This window comes from Salmo trutta, chromosome 33, assembly GCF_901001165.1.
Source record: "Salmo trutta chromosome 33, fSalTru1.1, whole genome shotgun sequence".
Classification (NCBI taxonomy): Eukaryota; Metazoa; Chordata; class Actinopteri; order Salmoniformes; family Salmonidae; genus Salmo; species Salmo trutta.
In genome coordinates, this window is record NC_042989.1 from 32494391 (window position 1) to 32510509 (window position 16119).

Here is a 16119-nt window from a genome sequence, read left to right on the forward strand (position 1 = left end):
ATTTGAGAGTGGATTATCGGTCCTCACTAGCATGTAAACTAAATACAGGCACAGACTGTGTGTGGAAAATGATTTAAGACTGAGACTCTCTCCAATACAACCCAACATTGCAGAGTTATGTGCATAATTTCAAGCACACCCTTCTCATTAACCTGTGGTGAGTTATTCACAATTTTCGATGAACAAATAAGGTTTTATATGTAAGATGGTTAAATAAAGAGCAAAATTATTGATTATTATTATATTATTATTCGTGGCCTGGTCCTATAAGAGCTCTTTGTCACTTCCTACAAGCCGGCTGTAACAAAAACTCACACTCATTCTTATGTCTAATAAATGTATCGCGTTGTGTGTCTGTGGCAGGTTTACAAGTATGGCAAAAAACAACATTTGAGAGTGAGCTGACCCTAGTGCTAGAGGGGGTATGTGTTTGGGAACAACTGATCTTTAACATGCTAATAGTGAACCAATAGTCAACCAATACAGTTTGATCGTATCATAATCATTTCCATCACTTATCCTGATAGAATAAATACAGTAACATCCCTTATTTCCATGTGACAGTTTTATAAAGAAAACGAAATGATAATTCGACCTATGTACACACATGTGTATGCAAAACAAAAACAAAAAAACACAATGTCATAGCTAGCCAATGTATAGAAATAATGCTTTTAGTCCAGTCTGGTTTGGAGAGCTCTGCGGCCTACTAATGGTGCAGCGGATATGAAATGCATTAGGGTCAGTCACCCTGGGAATAACGCGCAATGCGCCGCGCGCCAACATATCCCCCAAATTGGAGCCCTTATAAAACACAAACAACAAATCAGAATTTTCCAACTGTGATTTTGTTCAGTTGTATTCACAATTTATTATACTTGGATCAAGTATAGCAGTATTACATATTAAACCTGAATTTGAGGATTGCGCAACGTTGGCGACTTCGTAAAAATGTAGGTCCCCAAAAGCTCATCATTATGCAAACGCTTATCGCAAGCTTTAAACCCAACAATGCATGTATCAATATCAATGTACTACCTAAAATAACATAAGGTAGAACAAAAACACCCCAGAAATAGGAAATAAGAAGAGCCCGAGAAGTAAGTGAGCTGTATACAGGGTCAGTTCCGGTACCATATTTACAATGTGCAGAGATACTGGTATGATAAAGGTGTTCAATAATTGTTTTGTATTCTATAGAACAATAATTCAAACAAAATAGGGCACAGAAGACATCTTTTCAGGATCTGCAACATCTGAAGCGCAAGAGTTTATGGAAAGCCTTTTTAAAGTCATCATTGGACATGGTATATATAATTGGATTGATTAACGAGTTGAGATAACCAAGCCAAGTGAAAAAGTCAAACAACTCGGGGTAAAAACAAGTTTCACAGGTGGCCACCACCAGGGTGTATATGAAAAAGGGTAACCAGCATATAATGTATGCTCCTAATATTATTCCCAATGTTTTGGTCGCTTTCCTTTCCCTAGCGGCTGAGATTCTTTTTTTCTCCAAAAGTGCGTCAGACACGGTTACTTTCACTTGGTTCTCACTTGCCAAGGAACCCGTGTCACCGGAGTGGGTATCATGTCTTCCACACTGCAAAGGTGATGTCGATGCCACAGATCCAGGGGAGTTCGTGACCAGGCGCGCTGAAGTAAGTCTTTTCCCTACCTTTTTGGGTGACTGTTTCAAAATGATCTTACGGGCTTCCACGTATATTCTTCCATAAAGCACGATAAGCAGCAAAGTGGGGATGTAGAATGCTCCAAACGTGGAGTAAATAGTGTAGAAAATATGGTCCGTGTTGACATTACATTCAGTCAACTCCTCTGCCTTCACCTGGCGCCAGAAAAGCGGAGGCAGGGAGATGCAGATTGCGATGACCCAGGCAGTCGCGATCATCCCCGCCGCGCGCGCTGGCGTGCGCTTTTTGGAGTACTCAACGGCGTCTGTTATTGCCCAGTATCGATCCAAAGCGATTACGCATAAGTGAAGGATAGAAGCAGTGCAACATGTTATATCTGAGGATAACCAAATGTCACATATAACTTGTCCCAAAGTCCAAGTGTGACTCACCGTGTACAAGACGCATATTGGCATCACCAAAATGGACACCAAGAGGTCGGTGACAGCTAGAGACGCTATAAGAAAGTTTGCTGGAGTGTGCAGTTTTTTCGACTGATAAATCGTTGCAATGACAAATGCGTTGGATAAAGTAGTGGCGAGTGTGAAAACGAAGAGAATCACTGCCAAACTGGTTTGATAAGCTAGACTCTCTTCATTTTCCTCCAGCTCTGAAGATTCTGTCACATAGGTATCGTTGGTGAAATTCATTATTAGTCCATATAATGCAGGAGTTGGCTCGAGGTGACCTGTGGCGTTTTTCTCCATCACTGATTTATCACTTGAAACAGTGTGGTCAGTTCTTATGTCGCCAAGTCTCCAAATTTTTCTTAATTCATTTCAATCAATCTGGTAAAATATTTTGGGAAAGGAATGTATTTGTGTCCGTTTCTTCTTCATTTCCATTCATTGCAGAAACGACCCCATTATAATGTTTGATGTAAAATTGTTGATTTTGAAGTAAATATCCATAATGTTATCTGGAAATGTATAGCAACATCTGTTCTCAATTAACAGTTTAGCTATCTAAACAAAACAAATGGTATATAGAAAGTTATCAAAATATAAATTGATACCAATGAAAGAACAATGACTTGCAGACATCTGTCAAATGTTGCAACTGCTAGCTTCCCATTTGCATTGTAATCCTTCCGCCTGGAATTGTCTTGCAGGCTGCTTCAGTCCTTCTCTAGTTGAATGGTGATGAGACCTCCACCCTTGGTTTTATACAGCTGATGCTGCTGCCTGCCTCTGACAGGCGTGACAGTAAACATGCAGCATTGATCACAATGGTTCTACTGGAGAGGAGAGCACGTCTCCACTGGGTCATAGTGCTCTGTTTTCAGCCTGTCAATATGAGTCATGTATTCACTTTATGTCATCAATATCCATGTTACAAGATATATATTGGACCTGAACATAAATGTAGGCTATTAAAGATCAAAACATTTCAACATCTAGTAGACCCATCACTTCCTATGTCTGTCAAATCGTTGGCAACTCATGGTCTAAGTAAAATACATGTCAGAGTTATTGTAGACCTATATTGCATTTAGACAATACATCAATCATTCATTTAATTTCCAACATGTATATTAGGCTACGTTGGTGTTTGAGCTATCTTCCCAGGTTGTGGTAATATATTATGGATTGGGAGACTGCAGAGCCATTTTTTATATAAAAATGATTAATGTTCTCCAATGAAAGAGGAGAAGATTCCTCCACTAATGTGTACTGTAAAAAGTAATTAGTTCCGCTTACTCCATTTTTGTGTCAACACTTTGCCTAAAACATTTGAGTAACCCAACTGTCGATACTTACAGTAATAAAGTGACATCACCACCCATATAGTTATATTTTTACCAGCTACACCCACCGCCTGACAGAATTTCACACCCACAAATGGAGTCAGCAGGAGCAGGTGCCCCTGGTATAGGGGTCGGGGAGCACGTCCGGGAGCACGTGGCGATGCTCCACCATCTCGGCGCCGCCATGGACTGCGTCGTCCAAACCATGGACCGCTGGGAGAAACAGGGAGTTCCTCCAGCACCTCCACCAGCACAACCAGGGTCTCCACTACTCGCCCCCCTGCACCCGGTCCCAGTGGGATTCGTCTCGCCCTTCCCCGGGAGTACAACGGGACGGGCCAGGGTTTCCTGTTGCAGCTGGATCTCTACCTGGCAACCGTCCACCCGGCTCCTTCGGGCCGTGAGAAGGTGTCCGCCCTCGTCTCGGGCCTCTTGGGGAAAGCCCTGGAGTGGGCCAACGCCGTGTGGGGAGAAGGAGATGCGGTCTTTGACCACCCGCCCGAGGGTAGAGCGGCGGGTGAACGTCTCTTCCATCTGAGGCAGGGGACAAGGAGTGCCCAGGAGTTCGCAATGGACTTTTGGACCCTGGCCGCCGGCGCGGGATAGAATGACAGGGCCCAGTTTGCGGAGGACGTCCGTCGGGAGTTGGCCTGCAGGGACACCACCCTCACCTTCGACTAGCTGGTGGAACTGTCCATTCGGCTGGAGAACCTGCTGGCTACCCGCGGACGTCCAGAGCGGAGTCTGTCGGTTCCATCCCCCAGCACCACCGCTCCGATGCTCATGGAGCTGGGAGTGCTGCGCTCAGGGAGACCGGGGGAGGTTCCGTCTCGTGCACCATCTGTGGCCGCAGAGGTCACACTGCCGGTCGGTGCCGGGTTGGTTCCTCTGGGGATCGAGGCAGCAGGCAGGGCACTCTGGCGTCACCCCAGGTGAGAAGGCACCATTCTCACTCAGAGCCCTCTGTTGCACACATGTTTTTGTTTGTTACATTTCCTGAATTTTCCCCGCATTCCCAGCATAAGGCGCTCGTCAATTCAGGCGCAGCTGGGAATTTTATAGACAGATTATTCGCCCATAGTTTAGGGATCCCCATCGTTCCAGTGGCTGTGCCCTTCCCTGTTCACGCCTTAGATAGTCAACCATAAGAGTGCTGAACAATTAATCAAATGGCCACATGGACTATTTACATTGACTGGGCTGGGGGTGAGCGAGAGAGACAATCTGGGCAGGGGGTGAGAGAGAGACATCCTGAGCTGGGGGTGAGAGAGAGACAACCTGAGCTGGGGGTGAGAGAGGGACTGGGAATAGCTGCACTTTGTTGTTGTTTTGATTTCTCACCATTGCACACTTTCCTTACTTTGATATACGAATGCTTTTCTGAGTGTTTTGGTCAGTTTCTCCATAATTCAAAATGTTAAGAGTAATAACAGCGATCAGGCTGGTAATAATAAACATGCCCCAGGGATCGCTGTGCCCTTTTAGAACCGATAAAATTGATTCCTATTACAGTTTAGCTATATTTGCTTAATCATTTGTGGAGACATAAAACACCATGTCAGGCAAAAAGAAAGGTCTTGGAAGCAAACTATCCAGCATTAACCTTGTTTTGACATTTTGATATTAAATTTCTTCCAATACGACATGGAACTTTTGGCCTGCAACAAATATTTATAGTGCCTGTAATATTTTTTTGATAGGGGGCATATCCAATTGACTGAGGCATAACTAATGGACTTTTCTTCTAAGTAAATATCTCCATAAATGACAGCTATCAGCTTTTAAATTATGTTTTAGGATGGATATTATTGACATATGGTATTTTATTCATATACATTATTGATATTTTTCACACGCCACTGCCTGCCAGTGCTGCAGATGAGGATTTCAAGATCAATTCCATCCAGCACATTTAGGACCCATGAATAGGAATTATATAAATCAGTCATGCAACTGGAGTGATGAAGGACAGACTGTCCTTCATCACTGTAGATGTAGGCTCAATAGGCAGCAAGTAGCAATATTGTGTAGCAGACTTGGGTTAAAATAGTATGTGTTTTACTTCAAATACTTTTCCTACACTTGATTGAGCTCGTTTGACACAATGGAACCAATGGAATAGTCCCAGAAGTGCAAACCTGTTACCCCAACCACCTGGTACTCCAGGCTTAAAGTCAAACTTTGTTCATTGACATTTGTCGATTGAAGGCCAACTTTGAAGGATACTGGGTAGCCTCAAATGACTCAAATGACAAAAGGATGGATTGATCTGCTCTTTCAAGCAGTGCTTATCTAACAAGACCAATTTCTCTGTTCTCAACTGTCTGTCAAGTGGGAAATAATTTTTCTGTTTCTTAACTTTTTGTTCAAAGGTTCAGAGCTCATTTCGATTTCCTTTAGTCCAATCGTCTGTTCAAACTCTGGTTTGACGTCTAACAAAACCAGATTTTATCGTGGCAAACTATCCAATGGGAACTTTTTGGTGGTTTGTTCCTGGAAGACAAAATGGTATCAAATAAATCATAGTTTGTCCGGCTTAGTTGTCACATTTCAATGAGGCACTTCAATGAGTTATCGATTCATAAGCGATTAGACGCTGGCTCAGTGCGGAGAAATTCTTCACACTTGTTTGACTGTCTGCGGTGAGTCTTAACTGTCAATACAATGTAATAAGCAGGGTTATTTGGATTATTGCCGACTCAGCGATGAGGTCATAGACTCCAATATCCAATGTTTCACAATTTTGTCTAAAATGATCACTCTATACATATTGTTATGAGGACCTCAGCCCTTTTCATCAAACAATATAATTTGGTTGTGACTTAAATAAATGCTGCTTCCAGGCAATGTCAAGGTCAACTGACTGTAAATGGGAGCTAGATGCAGATTAATTATTTAAGCACCCTAAGATTTATAGGGTAGCACACTGTAGAAGAAGCACTGACACCCTTTCAAAGTGACATTATCAAAAGAGGTGCCTCTTTGAGTGGGAAACCAAAGACTTACTGGTATTGTAGCCCCCTGAGAGACATGGCTATCCTGGAAAACATATTTAAACTCTCTTGATTGATTATGCTTGTTAGAGTTTCCCTGATTGAGGTTATGTCAGTAGCGTTTTTAGAAGAGGTTATGGCTACAGGGAACTCGTGTGTGATGTTCCGAGTGTTGTATTATTCTCTCTATGAAGTTACTGTAGTACTTTACACTGTAGTACTTTACACTGTAGTATTTTACACTGTAGTTTGAACAAATTGGTTGCTGCCAGGATAAAACTGTAAATGTTATACCACATAAAATATGTTAATCTGTGACCAGATTGTGACTAATTCATGGAATCCATCCATACAATAGATACATAATGTAGATTGATGTGATACATAACATGCTTGCAATGTTTCCACCCATGAAACTCCTACCATTTCTTATCATGCTTTCAATCCTCCATCACATCAAATGCAAAACCCAGGGATCCAGCCAGTGTCTGTACCTTGGACATGACAGAGAGCCCCTACAGACAAACGTCAATTGGATGTTGAGCGAGGGAACTTGTCTCGTCCCTATGGTCGAAGTGAGATGAGTCTGTCATTGCTTTGCCCTCTGGGTAGACTACGGGCACAACTGTTCCTCGGGTGTCTCTTCCTACTCTGTGACTGAAAAGGTTGATGTGATCAATATTCTCCATAAGCATCGGAAAGATGAGATTTTAACCATTCGTCCCCACACCCGTGACAGACGTGTTTCAATCTAAGGAGACTGGTTGGAGGATTTGCTTTCAGGAGAGAAAAGTGTTGTTGTTTTTCTAAAAGGGGAGAATGCAGTAGATGTAATTTGTACTTCTGAGTAACTACCATGTTGTTCCAATGTAGGTCATTGCACAGTACGTTTCAATGACAAATTCTGTTTGTAAATGGCACCAATGGAGGTGATTTGGTTTGCTAGAAAACATCAAAGAAAGAAAGGTTCCTTGTGTGACATTTTATATCTGAAGTAGGAATACGGTGATATTTTACATCACCTAGTGATGTATTCATGAGGGAAAGACTGGCTTTTAAAATGTAATCATTGATTTTGTTTTAAAAAACTCATTACCGAAGCTAATTTCCAAAACAATATGTGACGTACCCTGAGGGAAATGTTGCATTCATCGCTCTTGTTCTATTGCCTCTGTTTTATCCAATGTAAAAATGTGGCTCTGTGTCTGACCTCTAATCATAGAGAATGGAAGAATGTGGCTCTGTGTCTGACCTCTAATCATAGAGAATGTAAAAATGTGGCTCTGTGTCTGACCTCTAATCATAGAGAATGGAAGAATGTGGCTCTGTGTCTGACCTCTAATCATAGAGAATGGAAGAATGTGGCTCTGTGTCTGACCTCTAATCATAGAGAATGGAAGAATGTGGCTCTGTGTCTGACCTCTAATCATAGAGAATGGAAGAATGTGGCTCTGTGTGTGACCTCTAATCATAGAGAATGGAAGAATGTGGCTCTGTGTCTGACCTCTAATCATAGAGAATGGAAGAATGTGGCTCTGTGTCTGACCTCTAATCATAGAGAATGGAAGAATGTGGCTCTGTGTCTGACCTCTAATCATAGAGAATGTAAAAATGTGGCTCTGTGTCTGACCTCTAATCATAGAGAATGGAAGAATGTGGCTCTGTGTCTGACCTCTAATCATAGAGAATGTAAAAATGTGGCTCTGTGTCTGACCTCTAATCATAGAGAATGGAAGAATGTGGCTCTGTGTCTGACCTCTAATCATAGAGAATGGAAGAATGTGGCTCTGTGTGTGACCTCTAATCATAGAGAATGTAAAAATGTGGCTCTGTGTCTGACCTCTAATCATAGAGAATGGAAGAATGTGGCTCTGTGTCTGACCTCTAATCATAGAGAATGGAAGAATGTGGCTCTGTGTCTGACCTCTAATCATAGAGAATGGAAGAATGTGGCTCTGTGTCTGACCTCTAATCATAGAGAATGGAAGAATGTGGCTCTGTGTCTGACCTCTAATCATAGAGAATGGAAGAATGTGGCTCTGTGTCTGACCTCTAATCATAGAGAATGGAAGAATGTGGCTCTGTGTCTGACCTCTAATCATAGAGAATGTAAAAATGTGGCTCTGTGTCTGACCTCTAATCATAGAGAATGGAAGAATGTGGCTCTGTGTCTGACCTCTAATCATAGAGAATGTAAAAATGTGGCTCTGTGTCTGACCTCTAATCATAGAGAATGGAAGAATGTGGCTCTGTGTCTGACCTCTAATCATAGAGAATGGAAGAATGTGGCTCTGTGTCTGACCTCTAATCATAGAGAATGGAAGAATGTGGCTCTGTGTCTGACCTCTAATCATCGAAAATAAAATAGAGAATATGGATAATTTCTTCAATATTGCTCTGATTCATGGTGCGTTTTGATAATTGGGTGAAAAATAAGTGCTTTTTTGACATGATTTACATCGAGAGAAAAAAAAGTGAGGGATAAATGCGGTGTTTACTACAAACATTACTTGTTTAATGGTACCATTATATCTGAGGAAATATAAATGTCTTATTCATGGGTGAAAACATAGTTGCAACTAAAGCCGACCAAATATATACAATACAATGACAGAGAAATCAACAAATTCATCTAATGTCTTTGAACGATGTTGATTAAGTTTCAAGAGTAAACCAAGAGAAACATATCTGAGAATGACTGTTCTTTATCATCTGACTGCCCTGCCAGCCTGGGCCACGTAGTCTATATCCAGAATTGCACCCTGATCCAGCTGCCAGCAGGGTTCCACTGTGCACCCAGGCGAGGCTCGGTGTATAAGCCTCTTTGTGTGCTGCATAGTGATTGTGCCCTCAAACCATGAGACATCTATGGCATTGTGTTGTGTGACAAACTGCTCATTTTAAAGTGGCCTTTTATTGACCCCAGCACAAGGTGCACCTGTGTATTGATCATACTGTTTAATCAGCTTCTTGATATGCCACACCTGTCGAGTGGATGGATTATCTTGGCAAAGGAGAAATGCTCACTAACAGGGATGTAAACAAATTTGTGCATTTGAGAGAAAGAAGCTTTTTGTACGTACAGAGATTTTTTCACAGCTCATGAAACATGGGGCCAACACATTCCATGTTGCGTTTATATTTTTGTTCAGTATATTTTCATTATAAAAAGTCCATTATTTAAAAAGTTGCATACATCAATGCTCAAATTCAAAAAATAACAATGGCAACAGTAGCAGGAGCTTGGCCCATTGCATTAGATCTAGCAGCAGAAGGATGAGATCATCTCTGCCTTACCTGACACCTTAGACCCACTGCAATTTGCATATCGCCCCACTAGATCCACGGATGACGCAATCGCCATTGCACTGCACACTGCCCTATCCCATCTTGACAAGAGAATGTAAGAATGCTGTTAATTGACTACAGCTTAGCCTTCAACACCATAGTACCCTTCAAGCTCATCATTAAGCTCAGGGCCCTGGGTCTGAACCAAGCCCTGTGCGACTGGGTCCTGGACTTCCTGACGGGCCACCCCCAGGTGGTAAAGGTAGGCAACAACACCTCCACTACGCTGATCCTCATCACAGGGACCCTACAAGGATGTGTGCTCAGCCTCATCCTGTACTCCCTGTCCACCCATGACTGCGTGGCCACGCATGTCTCCAACTCAATCATCAAGTTTGCAGACGACACAACAGTTGTAGGCCTGATTTCCAACAACGACAAGACAGCGTACAGGGATGAGGTGAGGGCCATGGCGGAGTGGTGCCAGGAAAATAGCCTCTCCCTCAATGTCAACAAAACCAAGGAGCTGATAGTGGACTTCAGGAGACAGCAGAGGGAGCTATCCAAGTCAACGGAGCTGCAGTGGACAAGGGGAAAAGTTTGAAGTTCCTCGACGTACAAATCACTGACAATCTTCAAATGTCCACCCACCACAGTGTGGTGAAGAAGGCACAACAGCGCCCTTTCAACTTCAGGAGGCTGAAGAAATTCGGCTTGGCCCCTAAGACCCTCACAGACATTTACAGATGCACAATTGAGAGCATCCTGCCGGGCTTCCCTGCCTGGTATGGCAACTGCACCATCCTCAACCACAGGGCTCTCCAGAGAGTGGCGCAGTCTGCCCAATATTTACTTCACAAAAAAAGTCAATTAGTTATGCCTCAGTCGATTGGATATGCCCCCTATCAAAAATATATTACAGGCATTATGAATATTTGTTGCAGGCCCAACTTTCCTTATCATATTGGAAGAAATGTAATATCAAAATGTCAATAGAAGGTTAATGCTGGATTGTTTGATTCCAGACCTTTTTTTTAAACTAAACTGTAATATGAATCTATTTTATTGGTTCTAAAAGGGCACAGCGATCCCTGGGACATGTTTATTATTACCAGCCTGATCGCTGTTATTACTCTTAACATTTTGAATTATGGAGAAACTGACCAAAACACTCAGAAAAGCATTCATATATCAAATTACTCTGAAAGTAAGGAAAGTGTGCAATGGTGAGCAATCAAAACAACCATTTCAATCTGACAACAAGTGCAGCTTCTCCCAGTCCCTCTCTCACCCCAGGCCCAGGTTGTCTCTCTCTCACCCCAGGCCCAGGTTGTCCCTCTCTCACCCCAGGCCCAGGTTGTCCCTCTCTCACCCCAGGCCCAGGTTGTCTCTCTCTCACCCCAGGCCCAGGTTGTCTCTCTCTCACCCCAGGCCCAGGTTGTCCCTCTCTCACCCCAGGCCCAGGTTGTCTCTCTCTCACTCCCAGCCCAGGTTGTGCCACAATATCTGAAGGCATATTTGTACTTTGAGTATAGGCAGAAGTCTAACTAATGAAAAGTACACTTTCATTTACAAAGGATCAAAGGAGTTTTACATGCATCTTGAGGGCTTACCAACTGGGCACAGATGTCAGTTCAACGTCTATTTTTTATCCTCAGCAATCTACACACAATACCCCATAATAACAAAGCAAAAACTGGTTGGTTTTTTGTGTGCAAATTCTTAAAAATAAAAACGGGAAATACCTTACTTAAATAAGTATTGAGACCCTTTGCTATGAGACTTGAAAGTGAGCTCAGGTGCATCCTGTTTCTATTGATCATCCTTTTGATGTTTCTACAACTTGATTGGAGTCCACCTGTGGTAAATTCAATTCATTGGACATGATTTGGAAAGGCACACACCTTTCTATATAAGGTCCCACAGTTGACAGTGCATGTCAGAGCAAAAACCAAGCCATGAGGTCGAAGGAATTGTCCGTAGAGCTCCAAGACAGGATTGTGTCAAGGCACAGATCTAGGGAAGGGTGCCAAAATATTTCTGTGGCATTGAAGGTCCCCAAGAAAACAATAGCCTCCATCATTCTTAAATGGACGAAGTTTGGAACCACCAAGACTCTTCCTAGAGCTGGCTGCCTGGCCAAACTGAGCAATCGGGGGAGAAGGGTCTTGGTCAGGGAAGTGACCAAGAACCCGATGGTCACTTTGACAGAGCTCTGGAGTTCCTCTGGGGAGATGAGAGAACCTTCGAGAAGGACAACCATCTCTGCAGCACTCCACCAATCAGGCCTTTATGGTAGGGTGGCCAGATGGAAGTCACTCCTCAGTAAAAGGCACATGACAGCCTGCTTGGAGTTTGCAAAAAAGCACCTAAAGACTCTCAGACCATGAGAAACATGATTGAACTCTTTGGCCCGAATGCCAGGTGTCATGTCTGTAGGAATCCTAGCACCATCCCTACGGTGAAGCATGGTGGTGGCAGCATCATGCTGTGGGGATGTTTTTCAGTGGCATGGACTGGGAATCTAGTCAGGATCGAGGGAAAGATGAAATGGAGCAAAGTACAGAGAGATCCTTGATGAAAACCTGCTCCAGAGTGCTCATGACCTCAGACTGGGGTGAAGGTTCACCTTCCAATGGGACAACAACCCTAAACACACAGCCAAGACAATGCAGGAGTGGCTTCCGGACAAGTCTCTGATTGTCCTTGAGTGGCCCAGCCAGAGCCTGGACTTGAACCCGATCTAACATCTCTGGAGAGACCTGAAAATAGCTGTGCAGTGATGGTCCCCATCCAACCTGACTGAGCTTGAGAGGATCTGAAGAGAAGAATGGGAGAAACTTCCCAAATTCAAGTGTGCCAAGCTTCAGCATCATCATACCCAAGAAGACTCTGGGCTTTAATCGCTGCCAAAGCTGCTTCAAAACAGGTCTGAATACTTATGTAAATGTGATTAGATTTTGTTTTGTATAAATTAGCAGAAATTTATAAAAAACTGTTTTTCCTTTGTCATTATGGGTTATTGTGTGTAGATTGATGAGGGAAAAAATTATTTAATCAATTTTAGAATAAGGCTGTAACCTAAGAAAATGTGTAAAAACTCAAGTGGTTTGAATACTATCCGAAGGGGCTGTATAATGTTTTTTAGTCAAAGCCATCCTATTCAACTATTGCTACGTATACCATTCTATCCACGTGTTCTGCAGATACACTATATATTCAATCCATCTACTGTCCATAAATGTCAGACTTTTGCATGTGTGTTTCCCACCATGAAGCCTGGAGGAAGAGGTGTGATGGTGTGGGGGTGCTTTGCTGGTGACACTGTCTGTAATTTATTTAATGTCTTCCACAGCATTTTGCAGCGATATGCCTTCCCATCTGGTTTGCGCTTAGTGGGACTATCATTTGTTTTTCAACAGGACAATGACCCAACACACCTCCAGGCTGTGTAAGGGCTATTTGACCAAGAAGGAGAGTGATGGAGTGCTGCATCAGATGATCTGGCCTCCACAATCACCCGACCTCAACCCAATTGAGATGGTTTGGGATGAGTTGGACCGCAGAGTGAAGGAAAAGCAGCCAACAAGTGCTCAGCATACAGTGAGGGGAAAAAAGTATTTGATCCCCTGCTGATTTTGTACGTTTGCACACTGACAAAGAAATGATCAGTCTATAATTTTAATGGTAGGTTTATTTGAACAGTGAGAGACAGAATAACAACTAAAAAATCCAGAAAAACAAATGTCAAAAATGTTATAAATTGATTTGCATTTTAATGAGGGAAATAAGTATTTGACCCCTCTGCAAAACATGACTTAGTACTTGGTGGCAAAACCCTTGTTGGCAATCACAGAGATCAGACGTTTCTTGTAGTTGGCCACCAGGTTTACACACATCTCAGGAGGGATTTTGTCCCACTCCTCTTTGCAGATCTTCTCCAAGTCATTAAGGTTTCGAGGCTGACGTTTGGCAACTCGAACCTTCAGCTCCCTCCACAGATTTTCTATGGGATTAAGGTCTGGAGACTGGCTTGGCCACTCCAGGACCTTAATGTGCTTCTTCTTGAGCCACTCCTTTGTTGCCTTGGCCATGTGTTTTGGGTCATTGTCATGCTGGAATACCCATCCATGACCCATTTTCAATGCCCTGGCTGAGGGAAGGAGGTTCTCACCCAAGATTTGACGGTACATGGCCCCGTCCATCGTCCCTTTGATGCAGTGAAGTTGTCCTATCCCCTTAGCAGAAAAACACCCCCAAAGCATAATGTTTCCATCTCCATGTTTGATGGTGGGGATGGTGTTCTTGGGGTCATAGGCAGCATTCCTCCTCCTCCAAACACGGCGAGTTGAGTTGATGCCAAAGAGCTCCATTTTGGTCTCATCTGACCACAACACTTTCACCCAGTTGTCCTCTGAATCATTCAGATGTTGATTGGCAAAGTTCAGATGGGCATGTATATGTGCTTTCTTGAGCAGGGGGACCTTGCGGGCGCTGCAGGATTTCAGTCCTTCACGGCGTAGTGTGTTACCAATTGTTTTCTTGGTGACTATGGTCCCAGCTGCCTTGAGATCATTGACAAGATCCTCCCGTGTAGTTCTGGGCTGATTCCTCACCGTTCTCATGATCATTGCAACTCCACGAGGTGAGATCTTGCATGGAGCCCCAGGCCGAGGGACATTGACATTTCTTTTGCGTTTCTTCCATTTGCGAATAATCGCACCAACTGTTGTCACCTTCTCACCAAGCTGCTTGGCGATGGTCTTGTAGCCCATTCCAGCCTTGTGTAAGTCTACAATCTTGTCCCTGACATCCTTGGAGAGCTCTTTGGTCTTGGCCATGGTGGAGAGTTTGGAATCTGATTGATTGCTTCTGTGGACAGGTGTCTTTTATACAGGTAACAAACTGAGATTAGGAGCACTCCCTTTAAGAGTGTGCTCCTTATCTCAGCTCGTTACCTGTATAGAAGACACCTGGGAGCCAGAAATCTTTCTGATTGAGAGGGGTGAAATTATTATTTCACTCATTAAAATGCAAATCAATTTGTAACATTTTTGACATGTGTTTTTCTGGATTTTTTTGTTGTTATTCTGTCTCTCACTGTTCAAATAAACCTAACATTAAAATTATAGACTGATCATTTCCTTGTCAGTGGGCAAACGTAAAAAATCAGCAGGGGACCAAATACTTTTTTCCCTCACTGTATGTGGGAACTCCTTCAAGACAGTTGGAAAAGCATTCCAAGTGAAGCTGGTTGTCACAGGATCCAACGAAAGTGGCGACCCTCCTCGGTCGGGCGGCGCTCGGCGGTCGTCGTCGCCGGCCTATTAGCTGCCACCGATCGTTGTTTCTGTGTCGTTTAGTTTTGTCTGTCTGTTCCGCACCTGTTTTGTGTATGTCATTAGTGGGGACTTATTTAATGTGTGTTTTCAGTTGGGATTTTGTGCGGGATTGTTTATTGTCCACTCAGGACGGTGGGCCGTGTGAATATATTTACTTCGCTGGTTGTATTTTGGATGCTTTTGTATTTTTTTGTATTTTGTGCTGGCTGACGTCTTATTTCTCTCTCCGGACCGTTTTGCCCTGTGTTTTGGGTTGGTCATTATTATTACGCGCCCTTCTGTTTTGGCGTGACCGTTTTGTGCCGGAGAAAATAAAGACGATATACTTTACCTCTGCTCTCTGCGCCTGACTCCAACCACCACTCCCAGAATCATTGACAGAATCCCGCACCAACCCTATGGAGTCAGCAGGAGCAGAAGCGCCATCCATGGCTGAGCAGGTCTCCCAACATGCCGGCCTCCTCCACCGCCTAGGCTCGACCATGGATCAGGTGTTGGCCCGGTTGGAGAGCTGGGAGAGAGGTGCCTCCCCAGCCAGACCAGCTCCGGTCCCTCACCCTACGCCCCTACCCACACCCACTGAAGCGGGTGCCGGCGGGATCCGGATTTCACCGCCCAGGGAGTTCGATGGAACGGCCGCTGGGTGCAAGGGGTTCTTGCTCCAACTGGAACTGTACCTGGCGACCGTCCGCCCCCCTCCCTCCGACGAAGAGAGGGTGAGCGTCCTCGTCTCGTGTCTCACGGGTCGAGCCCTGGAATGGGCCAATGCGGTCTGGGAAGGTCCAGACTCGGCCCGGGGTGACTACCCAGAGTTCACCCGCCGCTTCCGGGCGGTTTTCGATCATCCCCCGGAGGGCAGGGCGGCGGGTGAGCTACTATTCCATTTGAGACAGGAGACGAGGACCGCTCAGGATTTCGCATTGGAATTCCGGACTCTTGCCGCTGGATCGGGGTGGAACGAGCGGGCCCTGATAGACCACTACAGGTGCAGCCTTCGCGAGGACGTCCGCCGGGAGCTGGCATGTAGGGACAACACCTCCACTCTGGACCAACTGGTGGAT

General features: G+C 44.1%; 1 protein-coding gene across 1 annotated transcript; it reads right to left on the reverse strand.

Annotated features, from left to right (window-relative positions):
• Positions 1-441: 441 nt before the first annotated feature.
• Positions 442-2693, reverse strand: LOC115172138 (5-hydroxytryptamine receptor 1B-like). The gene has a single exon (XM_029729306.1). It carries the CDS (start codon positions 2393-2395, stop codon positions 1241-1243), a length of 1155 nt encoding a protein of 384 aa, XP_029585166.1. The 5' UTR covers positions 2396-2693; the 3' UTR covers positions 442-1240.
• Positions 2694-16119: the final 13426 nt, after the last annotated feature.

Bases quoted from the DNA above. Each gene is read 5' to 3' on its own strand.
- LOC115172138 (XM_029729306.1), bottom strand. From the start codon at position 2,395: ATGGAGAAAAACGCCACAGGTCACCTCGAGCCAACTCCTGCATTATAT.